This window comes from Lasiosphaeria miniovina (genome assembly GCF_030549165.1).
Source record: "Lasiosphaeria miniovina strain SMH2392-1A chromosome Unknown B0T26scaffold_6, whole genome shotgun sequence".
NCBI lineage: Eukaryota > Fungi > Ascomycota > Sordariomycetes > Sordariales > Lasiosphaeriaceae > Lasiosphaeria > Lasiosphaeria miniovina.
Genome location: NW_026848225.1, coordinates 2,460,350 through 2,474,988, shown reverse-complemented (window position 1 = coordinate 2,474,988; position 14,639 = coordinate 2,460,350). Strand labels below are relative to the sequence as shown.

Genomic DNA, 14,639 nt, shown 5'->3' with positions numbered 1-14,639 from the left:
ATTCCGGAGAGACTACGTACCTTATATACTTTTTGTCACTCCCCGAAGGCGATTGGGATTGTAATCTGCAGGAGTTGTAACCAATCATTACCCCAGTGGTGGTTGGTTCTACATCACAGATTGATACAATACTTTTAAAATTACAAAACCGTGCAAGACTGTGACATCCGAGCAGTAGAGGCTTCCTTCTCATCCTCTCCTGCGCTGCCTATCTCCTGCCTAGGCCGCGCCTAGGAATTTTTGACGACATACATCAACGTGATTCCCATGACAGGCGCCGGCATGCCATCCTCATGCGAGTGCGTAGCGGCATGCTGCGTGAAGTTGTAATTAGCCTGCACCGACCACTTCTCGCCCGCCTTGATACGCACACCACTAGCGGCGCACGAACTCATGGATGACAGGGCTATCTCGGTCGTGAAGTGCTGGCTCTCGTGGTCGTGGTCGTGGTCGTCATCGTCGTCGCCGCAATCGTGGTGGTGAACGGGATGGTCAACCACGTACCCGGCGCTCTCGCCGTACCCAGCAACCGAGTTGCACACGACGGCGTCTTTGTTCGTCTCTTTAGCAATGACTTGCAAGTCGATACCCCCGTCGTGGAGGTGGCCCAAGGCTAGCAGGACCTTGGCTGAGAAGTTAGACGTCCATGGCGGGTCCATGACAAGGCTGAAGGCGTCAGCGGGGGTGCCACCCATAGCGCCCGTACTCGTATTTGAGGTGGCGGTGGTGTTGGTGATAATAGGGACGGCTACCTCGGACCCGTTCTCACCGCAGGTCCCAGCAATGTCTAACCACAAGGGCGTCACCGAGGCGAAGGCACTCGAAGCCATTACTGCTGCAGCGGATGGGACGAACTCCCAGTCGATGCTTATGACGGCAGCTCGCTCTTCATGTACCTCGTTCATAAGCTCCGCTAGAAACTGAAACGAATCATTGTCTGAAATGTGATAGCCGGCCTTTTGCGTACTAGAGGTGGAATAACATTTGATATCATGTATCGTTAGTATTCGATCATTAGGCTGGCATGTAGGAAAGAAAAGCACACCGCTAGAGCGTATGTGCGGAGTTGCGTGCAAACACTGACCCGTTGAGACAGATATTTGCGGGCGTTCTCTCGTTTCCAGAGGCAAACAGGCGTTCCGGGACATACGGGCAGGTCACGGACGGCAGTCTCAAATTCCCGATCACGACATGGTGGAGTGACAGGCCTGTATTGACGTTCGCGTAAGAGCCGTTCGCATACTCGAGGTCTGCCTGGATGTGCGTGAGGAGACAGTCTGTACAGGGCGGCTGGATGGGGAAGTAGAAGGATGCCATCCCGCCGTTGTCATGCGCCGATGGCGCGGTCAAGGGTCCATATCTGATCTTCAGTCTCTGCGACTGCAACTCAGGGAAGAAACGGGGTTGCAAAATTTCCACGCTAATGCACTTGTCCGCTGAGAGACAGTTAAAAGGTGTCGGACATATCAAGTGACGGAGAGGGATGTGTGACTTACAGCATACTAGGTGTTGTGCTGGCGGAGCTGGCGAACTCTCACTTGCGGGATCATAGAGCAAAAACCCCGTAACAGCCCGAAACCAAGTTAACTTCATGTTATGTAAACTCGGTGTAAAGCCTGAATATATATGTGCGATATGATGTCCCCTTGGTTGTTTGATTCAGGCTCCAGTATGACAGACTAGAAGACATCGATTGACAACAAAGAGCGGCATGCCAGTTCAAATACAGTTGAGTAGATTTGCTGCCTGTAGCTGAGAAATTAAATGAGGATGCAGCAGAGCTATATATACGTCTTAGGAAAAGAGATCGACGGAGAGATGCGGGAGCACGACAGTCTCGACACGTAAGGCCGTAACCAGAGTACATGAAAGTACGGAGTAATGATCAGGATTTTGGGGTTTGGCTAAACATAACAGAAAGAATATACCTAGATAGAGGTCACAACCGACATACTCATCGCAAAATGGCGAGTGCGAGTGCTCCGTCTATTCTATTTAATTAGCCTGAGTGAGGCACATATGAAGTGCACAGCAGGCCGCACTCTCGCTCCATACACTACTGACCTGGGCTGTCCCGCCAACGGGAAATTCTGAAGTAATTTAGACCGTATATCACGGCACTCGGAACGCTAATCCCCCCGAAAAGTGTGCAAAAGTCGAGTTCGGCGAGTTCCATGACCAACGGGATTAAGTATTGTTGTGCCCGGCCGTGGCGACCTTGAGTATCTCGGCCTCGAGACCCTGGACATGGACAACAGAGATGCCTGCGTCTTGGAGGCTCTTTTTGCCTGAATTACTGACAAAGGTCTTGGGCTCCATGACGCCGACATAAACGGTCTTGATGGAGTCTGCGAGTCGAAGAACTCGCTCGACGCAAGGCAAATTGCCGCTCAGGCGTTTTGAGCATGGCTCTACAGTGGTGTAGAGCGCCATTTCGGGAGGGAGCACGTCCTGAAGGCACTCCTCGGGGACGCCAAGTTGGTCTGCCAACTTCATAAAGCAGCATTGCTCGGCATGGGTGTTTCCTGGCAGTTCCAAGGTGTAGCCAGTCGCGAGGACCCGGTTGCAGGACAGGTCAACCAAGACAGCCCCAACGCAGAAGTTTGTTGCCTTGGGAGGCGATTTCCTGGCCTCGTCGAGCGCAAGCTGCATGTACCCGCTATGATCGTCCGCTTCGATCATGATCATGTTGTAAATCTATCCAACAGAGACAAGCAAGGGCAATCAAGCTTCAGGAATGCATAGGCAGGCAATTAAGTGTTGATAAGAAGTTCGAGTTGACAACTGGTGGGAAGCTGATGGATTGGAGCTTCAGGGGAACCGCTGTTTAAAGGTTTCCTGTGCGCGATACGATTTGCACTGTGTTTTATCCACTGTGCCGCCAGGCTTGGTACGTGGGGCAGCTTAAGCTAAAACGCGTCGGTCGCGTCGCTCCATCACGACCTTCCCCAAGTTCCACAAGGACGGGAGGTATTGGTACGGGGCCTACAACATCCCAACTAAACAACATCACACACCACACCACTCGCCCTCACAATGGCCTCAGACGAGGATCTTGTGGATGCCGATTCGCAAGCAATTGACCCGTATGAGATCCTCTCCCTTGATCGCGCCGCTACGGCCGACCAGATTAAATCGGCATACCGCAAGGCTGCCCTGAAGAACCACCCAGGTCAGTCGCAACAATTGCGTCCATTCTCAAATTGATAAATACTGTTGTTGCTCACACGTACCTCTATTAGACAAGGTCCCGGAAGCGAAGCAGACCGAAGCCAAAGAGGCGTTCCAGAACATCGCATTTGCGTACGCTGTCCTCTCAGACCCCGCCCGGCGTAAGAGATACGATGATACTGGCTCAACTTCCGAAGCCGTCGTCGACTCGGACGGATTCGACTGGTCTGAATTCTACCGGGAGCAATTCAGACACATAGTCACAGCCGAGAACATCGAGAAGATTGCCGCCGAGTACAAGGGTTCTGATGAGGAGAAAGACGACATATTGGCGGCCTACGAAGAATTCGAGGGCAAAATGGACGGAATCTACGAAAATGTTATGCTTTCTAACGTCTTGGAAGATGACGAGCGATTTCGGAAGATCATCGACGATGCTGTTGCCAGCGGCGATGTACCACGGTTCTCGGCTTATGCTCGTGAGACCAAAAAGTCAAAGCAACAACGTGTCAAGGCCGCCAAGGGCGAGGCCGCGGAGGCTGAGGAGCTAGCCAAAGACCTAGGCGTGCATGACAAACTCTACGGGAAGAAATGCAAGAAAGATTCAGAGGCGGGTCTTGCCGCCTTAATCAAGCAGAACCAGGCATCCCGAGCCAGCGCGTTCGACAAGCTGGCCGAGAAATATGCGCCAGCGCCCAAGGCGAAATCCAGCAAAAAGCGTAGCTCAAGAGAGACCGAGCCAGACATATCAGACGAGCAATTCGAGGCCCTTCAAGCAGATATGACGAAACGAAAGAAGAAGAGTCGGGCTTAGGTCGAGCCGGGCCTTTTATGTGAGACTTGGTACTGCCTTTGGGATTTCTCGCGGGAGGTGGTCATGAGCAATGAGAGCACTCGGGCGTTAGGGTAAGGATGCATTAGCAGGAAGAAGTTTGGGAACGGATATAGTGATCGCTTTCTTTTTATCATGGAGAGACAGCTGCCGCAAAATGACAGCGTCTCTTTTTACGCCACAGTATGTGCAGCGTTGGCTGAAAAGACCAAACCTAAATGACTCGTGAAGCCCCAGCGAGGAGGTGAAAGACTTAGGTAAGGCCTGTATAGGTAATACAGCCTTGGATGCTTTGTTGGTTGTCCTACCTATCTATCGCTATACTTCCAGATTTTAGACTGCCACCTCTGCATATCTGTTCCATCTTCACGAAATAAGAACATTGCTGGAAAATAAATGATATCCATATGATTTCTTAATATCCTTCTATTAACCGCCCCAACATGGAATCGTTCTTCCATGTGTTAAATGGTAAAGATATGCGCCTTACCCTAGGTACCTATGGTATTTTCTAAGCGTTGTGAAACTGTTGCCTAGAGCAACCTAAATCCAGCTTGTGACCGTCTGAACCAAACCGTGTAAGGTGGGGGTGGGGTTCTTGGGGGGGAATCAACATTTATCATGGAACCCTTGCGACTCGTCACTTCCAAAGTTACCTCTGTCGCAACTAGACTACTCACCTAACGGTGTCTACCCGCTGGCCATTGCATTTCATGGCCAGCTTCACAAGCACAGAGTAAATGCGCGTGTCAACGCACGCCTGCGGAATGAATAGAGGCTACGGGGCCTGTCGCAGAACACAGAAGATGCCATGACTGGCACCGATACGCCAGAGATATACCCACAATACTGTTTCCACCTCTCGCCCACCATCAATCGATGGTGTCATTTCCGAGCAGCCGACATTGCCGCCTTGTCCGATCACCCAGGGTTTCGAGGTACGAAGTTCAATCTCGCGCGCAATCGCTGCTCGCAAACAGAGACTGATAGTGCGTGTTTTTGGCTTGTCCAGGGCAAGACCTTTACTTCCACGGCAACCACCCAATAAAATGGGTGCGTATTGCTGGAGTCGTCGTTGCGATTGACGAATTCGAAACTCGCCGGATATACACAGTCGACGACAGCAGCGGTGCGACTATTGAGTGTGTTGTGGCAAAAGCTCGACCCAGTCAGACGGGAACAGCTGGAGAACACCAACCCACGTCGGCCACGGTCGAGAAGACTGATCAGCAGAAGCATCAGCAGTCACCATCAGCCGACGGCAAGATTGATATTGGCCACATCATTGACGTCAAGGGCGGCATCAGACTCTTTCGCGAAGCCAAGCAGATCAATACCGAGAAAATAAAGCATCTGCGTTCCACAGAGCAGGAGGTGCAGTTCTGGCAAAAGGTTGCCCAGCTCCGCGCCGACGTCCTCCGCCACCCGTGGGTGTTGGACAGGAGGCAGCTTCGCAGGTGTCGGCGGGAGGCCGAGGGCTATGATGCCAATCGCGCCAAGAGACACAAGAAGGCGGAGTACGCGACCTCGAATTCCGCAGCGGCGGTGGTGAAGGCCGATGTAAGACCATGTCGGGAAAACACCCTAAAGCCCGAAGCGATCACGTCGAGAGCGCCTCCAAACCCTCCTGTGAAGCCCAGACCAAGGATAACGGGCTTGGAGAAGAGGGTGAAGCAAAGTGCGAGGCCGCTGATGGTTCAAGGCAAATACGATGCTCTGGGTCTATGACCCAAAATATAACAAAACACACCTGAATAGAAATGAAATGGCTCTCCTAATGCCGCTATTTTTATCTGACCTTTTCCCCCCAAAAGCCCGTGAATCCAAAGCATTGTCGTCTTCTTCGTTGTCGTCGCCGCCGTCATTTTCGGGGCTTTTTTTCATTTCTCCTCGGCACCTGGGTTGGGCTTGAAGCCACCTCGAATCCGAACCTCCAGCAGCACCCCAGTCCGAGGCAGTGGCCAGAGTCCGAATCACGGGGATTTGATCAATTGAGCGCTATGCAGTCAACAACCAACATTCCTTGCGGAATGCTTGGCGAGGCTACTGCCTTCTTGAAGGCGCGATATTTCTACAAGGGTCATCTCATCTAGCTTCTTCAACCATCACGATCCTGGAAGATCCACCCTTCGTGTCGTGTAACTGGACGTGTTAGAGAATTTCCTCACAGAGTACTTGACGTGCTGACCTTAGCTGTTCCCCTTTTGCTTGACAGCGGTAGATACCAAACGATAGTTCAAGTGAGATGATGACAATTGGCGGTGATGCATGCAGTTGGTGATGGGGTGACATGTTGTTTACCGCTTGGGCATCCCGGTAGTGCCTGCACCTCACTGCCTCTGGAGGCAGACCTGCGAACTACTCCTGCCTCAAGAACAGGAATCCCGCGTAAGGCCTCTCCGCCCCATTTACATCCTGTCGCGCGGATCCATCAATGGAGGCAGTGGACCTTCCTCTTAGCTTTCCTTTTTAACATTTGAAGACACTGGAACGCAACCTACTCGGCAACCCCCTCGCAGTCCACACTCTTGGATACCGGCAACTTCTATTCCTAAGCTGATCGAGATCTCGAGCCCGATACTTAATCATTTTCCTCTCCACCCTTTGAGTCGAGACCACTCCCGACCTCTTTTGTTTCTAGTGTTCCGTACATTCCTACGTCTCCAGCCTAAAAGGTGGGCAGCTTTCGCTCTTCAGCCCAAGACATTCCCCAGAACTACAGTCTTAGTACCAAACTCCCCAACCATGCGTTCCAGTGGACCGCAGCTTCTGTCTCGGGACGTTGTCATCCAGGAGATACCTCCCGCCCCCATGGAATAGCAACGGAAATTGGGGGTTGGGGGACTATCACGGAGTCGGCTATCACTATATATTAGCTGTGTTTGAGTCTTGGGTTTCAACTTTGCCCTTGAAATTGCTACACATATCATGGGGCGCTTAATTATGCTGACGGTGATTTTGCTAATAATTCTTCAGGCTTCGGCCTCCTCAGGTCGCCAAGAGAGGCAGCCCTCCCAGCAAGCAGATCAGAGACTCTCGACCGGTCTACGCCAGTCTTTCAGACCTCGATACCGGACACTTCCTCCATCATCAACTACCACATCTCGAGCCCCATCTGAAGGCATCGAGAGGCGGGCTCCGCGCAGGCCAGGGCACAAGTATCCATGCGGATGGAGCCAAACTAAAGACAACAATCCAACATCGACTGCCAAGGTCATCACAAGCGCCGGCCCGTTTGGGACTGTTCAGATCCTAGCCAGCACCAAAGGCCCACAGACTGGTTATATACCATCATCCCTTGAGACTCGCGGACATTTGAGCACACAGCCTATCTTAACTAGTATCATACCGCAGCCGACTTCCTTGCTTTCAACCTCTTCAACAATATCAGTTCCCACAACAAGCTTGCCCACCGTATCTACGATGCCTTCCCGTGATATCTTCGCCGACCCCATAGCGACGGATGCACCCCCGTCCGCCATTAGCACGAAGAAAGACCACCCGGTGCCTCGGCTGGGAATCAAAGGGACGGCGCCCTTGTCAACCAACAAATTCTATGCCAACTTCTTTTTGGGCAGCCAGACTGCTCCGTCGTACCTCCACCCCTACTCAGTGGCCTGGGCGCAGGGAAAGGGGGCCTCAGCGAGCTGGGGAATAGCCATCTCTCACATCGAGCCGACCCAAAGGGTTTATGGCCAAACAAATCCCACGACAGGGGCTGCATCGTACTTTATCAACCCTGTCGGCATCCAGTCTGTCTGTATCTCGGCCAAGGAGTTGGGTGCGGCCACCACACTGACAACTGAATCGTTGACGGACTTTTCCGTCCGGGTTTGCCTACGTCCCAGCGCGACGGCCCAGGCCGCGATACAATTCCCACTGGTCCAGGGTTCGGCCTTTATCACCGCAATCTTCAATGGAGCGTCACCTCTCATCCAGACGGGCGTGTTCTACAAGACGGTGACGCGGTCAACCAGAGAGGCAAAGCCCGGCGTCACCAAGTACAAGCTCCATCTGGAAGACGGAACCACATGGCTGCTCTACGCGTACCATACAAAAGGCGACGCACTGGATCTCCAAGTCACCAACAACGGACTCGCCGAGTCCAAGGGCCCCTTTTACGGGGTCATCCAGGCGGCTAAGGACCCTGGAAATGGCGAGACCATGTACGATGAGGCATGCGGCACCTATCCGACAGATGTCGAGCTCTCTGGGAATGCCAATGATAACAAGGGCACATACACGCTGGCGTTCAAGAAGGCCGGGATGCTCCTGACGACGCTGGCCATGTTTGCGCTGCCGCACCACCAGAGTTCGTTCGACGACGCAACACGCGCCAACCTGACCAGCGTCAAGCTGCAGACGACGACAAAGGGCATGGCAGCCGCGGTCATGGCCGATTCCTGGACCATGGTCGAGGACGATCTCCCCGTTAACATGAGCTTTGTGCCTTGGTCCCCAAAGGCCGGCAGCATCAGCACCCTCTCCAGCACGGCCAAGACGTTTATCCGCAACATTGCCATGCAGGAAGTGTCGCAGAACATACTCCAGCAGACAAACCAGAACTCCATGTACTTTAGCGGAAAGGTGAGATAAAGGAGGCAGTCGACCAGCTCTGGTTTCGCGGTGCTTGGGAGAGAAAGAGCTAACCTGCGATTCGTTCGTTTAGGCGTTAGCGAAATTTGCAACTGTTTTGATGTCCATTAACGACATCCTGGGAGACAAAGCGCTGGCAGAGGCGGGCTTGAACCAGCTGAAAGTAGCCTTCTCGCGCTTTTCGGAGAACATGCAGCAGTACCCGCTCGTGTATGAGTGTAAGTTTCAAAATTTGACCCTCCCTTCCTCCCCATGGTAGTAGCCAACCGGCAAGGCAAAACGCCATGTTTTCTCTGTCTAACCTCCAAGCCTGTAGCTGCCTGGGGAGGCGTTGTCTCATCGGCCACATACGTGACGGGCAACTCGGGGGCAGACTTTGGGAATACCTACTACAACGACCACCACTTTCACTACGGATATTTCATCTACTGTGCCGCCGTCATTGGGCATTTGGATCCCACGTGGCTGACCGACGCCAACAAGGCCTATGTCAACATGCTCGTCCGCGACGTCGCGAACCCCAGCGCCAAAGACAAGTTCTTCCCTGTCTGGAGGTGCTTTGACTGGTTCCACGGCCACAGCTGGGCTCATGGGCTTTTTGAGACACTAGACGGAAAGGTAAGGCTGCTTTCCCCTTTCCCCCTTTTCTTTGCTTTACTGACAGTAACGTTTGTTTGGGGCATGTGAACAGGACCAGGAATCGAGTTCAGAGGATTCCATGCACGCATACGCGATCAAGATGTGGGGGACGGTGTCTGGGGACCAGAATATGGCTGCCCGGTAGGTCTTTTTCTCTCTTTTCTCTTTCTCTTTCTCTTTAGCCCGACCCAGATGTCAAAAGGCCAGGCATGGGTATTTTCTCTAACGACCTGTGTGAATGAATAGGGGAAACCTCATGCTAGCAATCCAGGCGCGGGCGATTCAGGCTTATTACCTGTACACGAGCAACAACACTGTGCAACCAGCGCAGTTTATCGGCAACAAGGCGGCGGGGATTCTGTTTGAGAACAAGCTAGACCATACGACGTACTTTGGTACCAACATTGAGTACATCCAGGGGATCCACATGCTGCCTCTGCTCCCGCACACGCCGCTAGTGCGCACACCGGACTTCGTTGCCGAGGAGTGGAACACGTACTTTGGCAACGGCCGCGCTGCCGACATTGTCGGCGGCTGGAAGGGCATCCTGTACGGAAACTATGCCACCATCGACCCCCGCGGTGCCTACGCCTTCTTTAGCTCGCCCGGTTTCGATCCCAGCTGGCTCGACGGCGGCGCCAGCTTGACCTGGTATTTGTGCTATTCGGCCGGTATGTCATTTTCGTTTCTCTCCTTTTTGGAGGCGTTTCCTATTGGTATTTTGCTGACAGTGAATCTTTTCGGCACGAAGCTCTCGGTGGACTGTGAGTCACTTGCAAACTGTTCCTCGGTCAGGCGACTGTAGACGTCAGGTCTACCTAGTCATTAATAGTCAGACGTGGCGGTTGAGATGGAAGAAGGAACGGAGTGGCGGTGTATTACTCAACTTTTAAGTTTACATGGCGTGGTATTGTTTTTAAGGATTATTCATACTTGTTATTCCCTTGATCGTGGTCATGAGATATATTAGGAGATGGTGGCGGTTCCGCGACTTTCCTGGGTGGCATAGAGTTTGGTTACGTTTATATGGGATGCTGGCGCGGCATCTGGCTCAGGTTGAGGGAGAGGGACAAAGGCCAAGTACCTAATAGTTGATTTCAATAACCCTTTGAGAATATTAATACAAGGGTTTTATGATAGTGTGTGCTTGTTTCTTTATCTACATGGCTATTTAGATCAGAAGACAAATCTTGACAACACCACAAATCAACAGCCGAGAGCCCGGTGTTCCGATGCTGAAGGAGTTTTCCAGGTTTCTTCGTCATGTTCGTTGTGTTTCTGCCATCCAGTGTTGTCTGCCGCTCAGGTGCCGGACCCTCAACCGCCCAAGCTGGAAGGAGCGACCCCACCTCAGCAGCGAATGACTGCCCCGGGCAGGGATGCTCCTGGTGATCAATCACGTCCTTCCGAGCAGCCTTCAGGGGAACGAAGCCGCATTTCCCCAGCCATCAAATCTGCGCAACCCGCCTCTCTGTGAACAGCACTGCATGCATCCCAACTGCGGGGAACCTTCCCGTAATGGAGGGTTCCATGCCTGTCAGGCTGTCAGTTCCACCACTTGAAGCTGGCCAAGCGCCCGGGCCGTGCCTTCCATTCAGGACCTGCCAACCTTCTGCGTAGCAGCTGAAAGATACCAGCCAGGCTTTGAGATTTCCATTTCCAGTTTCCTGTATTCCTAGGAAATTTCCATTGGCACGGTCTCAACATCCAAATCAAAGGCCTGCAGGATAGGTAAGTATCAGGCCGCCTCAATTCAATTATCATCCGGAAATTTTTCATCGCCTCCGTCTCTCGGCCACAATGGCGGCACAACTTTTTTTTTTTTTTTTGCGAGTCTGCTCGAAGCAGCAGCAGCAGTCGGCCAGGCTATGACTCGACTGGCGGTGGGTAAGCAGCTCTCGGTTCCGGTGTTACGTGGTGCAATGGCCTGCCTTACCTTGTACTGTACCCAGAACTGCCGCTCACTAACCACCATCACACGCATGTTATGTAACCCATCAACAGCCAGTCTTGGGATGGAAACGCAGCGAACCGGGAGAGCCCTACTCCGTACGCCGCCGCCTCGAGGTGTTATTTGGTACATGCTTCGTATGTACCCTATAAATCTGCCGCCCGCCAGCGCCCACCGCCTCTATTGTTGACCTTGCCAGAAAGGTCCGCAACTGCAGATCTCAGCCTCGTCTGCGTCTTGGGCATCGTCATCTCCTTCTTAGGCTCTGCCCTTTTTCTAAGCACCTCAATCTTTCGACTGTGGGATCGTCGTTCTTCTTTTTCTTGTGCGTCTATAACTCCCCTTTTGAAATACCACAAAGGCACCAGGTATCTCAAAGATCGGGCTGTTAAAGGTAGTCTGAGCAGTCCCGTACACATGGTCTCAGCGTTCGGCGATTCTTTTCACTTCTCTGCCTTCCATTTATGGGCACCTGGCCGTCCCCTTGAATCTGTATAAGGTGAACTGTTGGACGGTGGTCGGCGTGTGCCTGGTCGCCGGGTCCGACGTACCACTCGCTCATCTAGATCTGAGCTCTAGCTGGTACCCTTGTACCTTTCGGCCACATTCAATATCGCGGCCTTTTTACTTTCGGGCTCTCAACCCAACTGGACATCACCGGGGTTTCTCTACCGGTACCATCATGTCACAAGACTCAGATGGCGGCATGATCCGCATGCACCAGTACCTGCTCGGGCGCGACGACGACAACTTTGTTTGGGATGATGCCACCCGGGAGCGAGACGGAGACTGGACAGATCCCGTTCGCGAGGCTGGGCTCGATGAGAGGAAGCACAAGGTGTTCCATCATTCGAACAAGGAATACCTCAACCCGCCGACACCCTTTGTCCAGAAAGACCAGCTTGGCCAGTCTGGATCAACGATAGTGTACAAGGTGTTGTCCCCAGTAGGACACACCTACTCCAGGCCACTGGCGCTCAAGATCATCCAGTGCAAGGACAAGCATGGTCCCCCGGGGCCGGAGAGCAATGTGCGGAAGCTCGCGTTGGAAGAGGTCCGAAACATGACGACCATTCGGCATCCGCACATCGTCGTCTATGTGGCGTCGTTCGAGGACTACTGCATCAAGACCAAGAAGATCCGCCAACGGCGTGGGAAGGCCCTGGCTGTATATCACCCCCGCGAGCAGATCAAAGCTCACATCCTGGGCATCGCCATGTATCCGCCTGCCCAATGCAACTTGCAAGTGTTCATGATCGAGGCGAACAGAACTAGCCTTCCCGACGAGGCCTGGATGCTGGAATTTATGCACACGTACTTCGGATGCCTTGCGCAGGCCGTTGCGTATCTGCATAAATCGGGCGTGCAGATTCGCCACAAAGACATAAAGCCTGAGAACGTGGTGATAGACGAGTTTGGCCTTCCAGTGTTGACCGATTTCGGGCTTGCGAAACACTTCGAGACGGGCCAGCCCTCAAATGGCCCAACGGACAAGACGCTCAAATATGCCGACCCAGACTCCATCGAAGAGACCGAGCGCGACGAACGCTCTGATATCTTTTCACTCGGCTGCGTATACTTGGAGATAGCGACAGTCATCTTAGGGAAGCCGGCCATGTTTGCGGAGGACCAGCTCGTTGACGACACAGCCGCCAGTGGTAGTAGGGACAGCGGCGAAGGGAGAGAATTCAAGTACAGCGAGTCGTTGGACCGACTGGATGAGTACCTTGCGACGCTCTCGCGAAGTGCTAGGGACGAGTTGTTAGCAGTGAAGCCGGGCCGTGAAGCATCAGTTAACGCTGTCCTGAAGGTGCTTCCACACATTCGCGGGATGATGCAGAAGGACTACCATGAGCGACCCTACGCCCACCAGCTTTACCCGCGGTTTCGTTCGCTATACAACATCTACGACCTTCCCGGGCCTTGCGTGAGCTGTGAAGAGGAGAGACGAACCGGTATTCGCTCTTGGCCAAGGGCCGCAAGCCCGACCGTTTTTCGAAGCTCGACAATGAATTCCGCCATGTTCCAGCTTGTAAGGAGAACATCCATGCCGTCCAGCCCGGTGACGTCTAGCCCGATATCGCAATCGCCGACCGATATAGAAGCAGACGAGCGATGAACAAAGTCGATAGGAGAAAAAGGTGTGGCGATTTAGATTTTGTGTAGTATAGTGGGTAAATAGCCTCCCGTCGCTTCGTTTTTCCCGCTGAAAAATACCCAAATAAGAGAAGAGCAGAGTCAGTATAAAATCTCAGCGTTTTGGGAAGAAATCTTTAGCAGCGATGGCGATACGCTGGGCATTCAAGGAAGCATTGGCATGTATTTACGGGGAAATAGGGCAACCCATTTGACGAACGGGGGCATTTACCATCAGTTCTTAGGAGCTCCGTCTCGAGAGTGCCGAAGTTTTGCGTCTGTTCGGGATGAGTGGTTTGGTTATGCTCTAGGCTATGAGCGTTCAAACACGCCGTCACGAGCGACAAACTCATGGGATCGACAAGTATTTATTTATATCACAGCCAATAAGAGAGTCGCTCTAAAATTGTTGCTGAGTTGGAAAGTGACGAAGAGAAGGTTTAAGAAATTCCCTTCCGAGCCTCGCTGTTTTCTATTTTTTCCCTTACATATAGCCGATGTCCTCCGTGCATTAATAAAATGTCTTAGATGGTGTGGGATTGTTTTCTTTATTTTTCTGTAAGAGAGGGAGTTACATACGCAACCGGGCCGTAAAGAGAGAAGAACAAGAAGACGGGCGAAATGAAATATTAACAGACTCGAACTATTTACTAATGGGCTCGATTATTCAGTAAAAGAAGCGAGTTATAGTGTAGAATGACCTATGTAGCTACCTAAGGTAGACATGGGAAAGGAGAAGAAGATCTCTGTAAGTTGGTGTGGCGGTAAACAAAGTATTTGTTCTTGGTGGGGGCGATGGTTGGACTATAACATAAAATTGGTGTCCCATACTTCAATAAATCAAGAATCTCGCCCGGCTAGCTCAATCGGTAGAGCGTGAGACTCTTAATCTCAAGGTTGTGGGTTCGACCCCCACGTCGGGCTCAATTCCCGGCGGCGAGTTAGTTTTTTGGATTTTTCTTCTTTTTGGACTTGACACAACAAGTCATAAGCTTCAGTGCAAGTTACGGAGTACATAAACCCTAATTCGCATCATCTAAATACGACATCTACTCTATAGTGGAGGCGGATCTACGGTAATCTTTATTTCGGAGGATTCTCTTTAACCCAGTGTAAGTCTTTCAGGACCATTTCCGTTCTCTACGTTGAATTACAGTTTGCGATTTGTTTTCGTACTCTATAGATTTCTTCTTGCTGATAATTCGCAAGCAGGTCCTGCCCTGTTTGTTTTCGTCACTTGAGCCGGAGTCGGATTATGGTTTTAATCTTGTTTCGCACTTAGAGTCTGTTCTGAGGGCGGACGATGAGCGGTTG

At 52.2% G+C, this 14,639-nt stretch overlaps 6 protein-coding genes and 1 non-coding gene across 7 annotated transcripts; 5 read left to right on the top strand and 2 right to left on the bottom strand.

Moving 5' to 3' along the window:
* Positions 1–49: 49 nt before the first annotated feature.
* Positions 50–1,729, bottom strand: B0T26DRAFT_418874 (uncharacterized protein). Its single transcript, XM_060434900.1, has 3 exons — positions 1,497–1,729; positions 1,085–1,436; positions 50–966 (listed from the first exon to the last, which is right to left on the bottom strand). The coding sequence occupies exons 1-3, from the start codon at positions 1,591–1,593 to the stop codon at positions 231–233; spliced, it is 1,185 nt and encodes a 394-aa protein (XP_060293013.1). The 5' UTR covers positions 1,594–1,729; the 3' UTR covers positions 50–230.
* A 458-nt stretch (positions 1,730–2,187) lies between these two features.
* B0T26DRAFT_653155 (cytidine deaminase-like protein) lies at positions 2,188–2,688 on the bottom strand (the record flags this gene model as incomplete). Its single annotated transcript, XM_060438428.1, has 1 exon — positions 2,188–2,688. One exon carries the CDS (start codon positions 2,686–2,688, stop codon positions 2,188–2,190), a length of 501 nt encoding a protein of 166 aa, XP_060293012.1.
* A 348-nt stretch (positions 2,689–3,036) lies between these two features.
* B0T26DRAFT_652347 (DnaJ domain-containing protein) lies at positions 3,037–3,985 on the top strand (the record flags this gene model as incomplete). Its single annotated transcript, XM_060438362.1, has 2 exons — positions 3,037–3,172; positions 3,243–3,985. 2 exons carry the CDS (start codon positions 3,037–3,039, stop codon positions 3,983–3,985), a joined length of 879 nt encoding a protein of 292 aa, XP_060293011.1.
* Positions 3,986–4,802: 817 nt separating this feature from the next.
* B0T26DRAFT_613847 (uncharacterized protein) lies at positions 4,803–5,527 on the top strand (the record flags this gene model as incomplete). The annotated part of the gene is made up of 2 exons (XM_060435943.1): positions 4,803–4,941; positions 5,016–5,527. Coding segments are annotated over 2 exons (651 nt in total), but the record flags the coding sequence as incomplete, so codon positions are not given.
* Positions 5,528–6,946: 1,419 nt separating this feature from the next.
* On the top strand, positions 6,947–10,043 carry B0T26DRAFT_653902 (glycoside hydrolase family 81 protein; the record flags this gene model as incomplete). The annotated part of the gene is made up of 5 exons (XM_060438502.1): positions 6,947–8,590; positions 8,673–8,817; positions 8,916–9,217; positions 9,291–9,379; positions 9,485–10,043. The coding sequence occupies 5 exons, from the start codon at positions 6,947–6,949 to the stop codon at positions 10,041–10,043; spliced, it is 2,739 nt and encodes a 912-aa protein (XP_060293009.1).
* A 1,032-nt stretch (positions 10,044–11,075) lies between these two features.
* B0T26DRAFT_418766 (kinase-like domain-containing protein) lies at positions 11,076–13,407 on the top strand. The gene is made up of 4 exons (XM_060434899.1): positions 11,076–11,125; positions 11,243–11,326; positions 11,389–11,514; positions 11,597–13,407. Exons 1-4 carry the CDS (start codon positions 11,107–11,109, stop codon positions 13,306–13,308), a joined length of 1,941 nt encoding a protein of 646 aa, XP_060293008.1. The 5' UTR covers positions 11,076–11,106; the 3' UTR covers positions 13,309–13,407.
* A 769-nt stretch (positions 13,408–14,176) lies between these two features.
* On the top strand, positions 14,177–14,249 carry B0T26DRAFT_t211. The gene has a single exon. It is a non-coding gene; the product is annotated as a tRNA-Lys (tRNA).
* Positions 14,250–14,639: the final 390 nt, after the last annotated feature.

Bases quoted from the DNA above. Each gene is read 5' to 3' on its own strand.
- B0T26DRAFT_418874 (XM_060434900.1), bottom strand. From the start codon at position 1,593: ATGAAGTTAACTTGGTTTCGGGCTGTTACGGGGTTTTTGCTCTATGAT. The intron at 1,437-1,496 runs GTAAGTCACACA...ACTGTCTCTCAG, and splicing joins AGCACAACACCTAGTATGCT to CGGACAAGTGCATTAGCGTG. The intron at 967-1,084 runs GTCAGTGTTTGC...TTCCACCTCTAG, and splicing joins GCAAATATCTGTCTCAACGG to TACGCAAAAGGCCGGCTATC.
- B0T26DRAFT_418766 (XM_060434899.1), top strand. The intron at 11,327-11,388 runs GTATGTACCCTA...TGACCTTGCCAG, and splicing joins TGTTATTTGGTACATGCTTC to AAAGGTCCGCAACTGCAGAT. The intron at 11,515-11,596 runs GTGCGTCTATAA...TAGTCTGAGCAG, and splicing joins TCGTCGTTCTTCTTTTTCTT to TCCCGTACACATGGTCTCAG.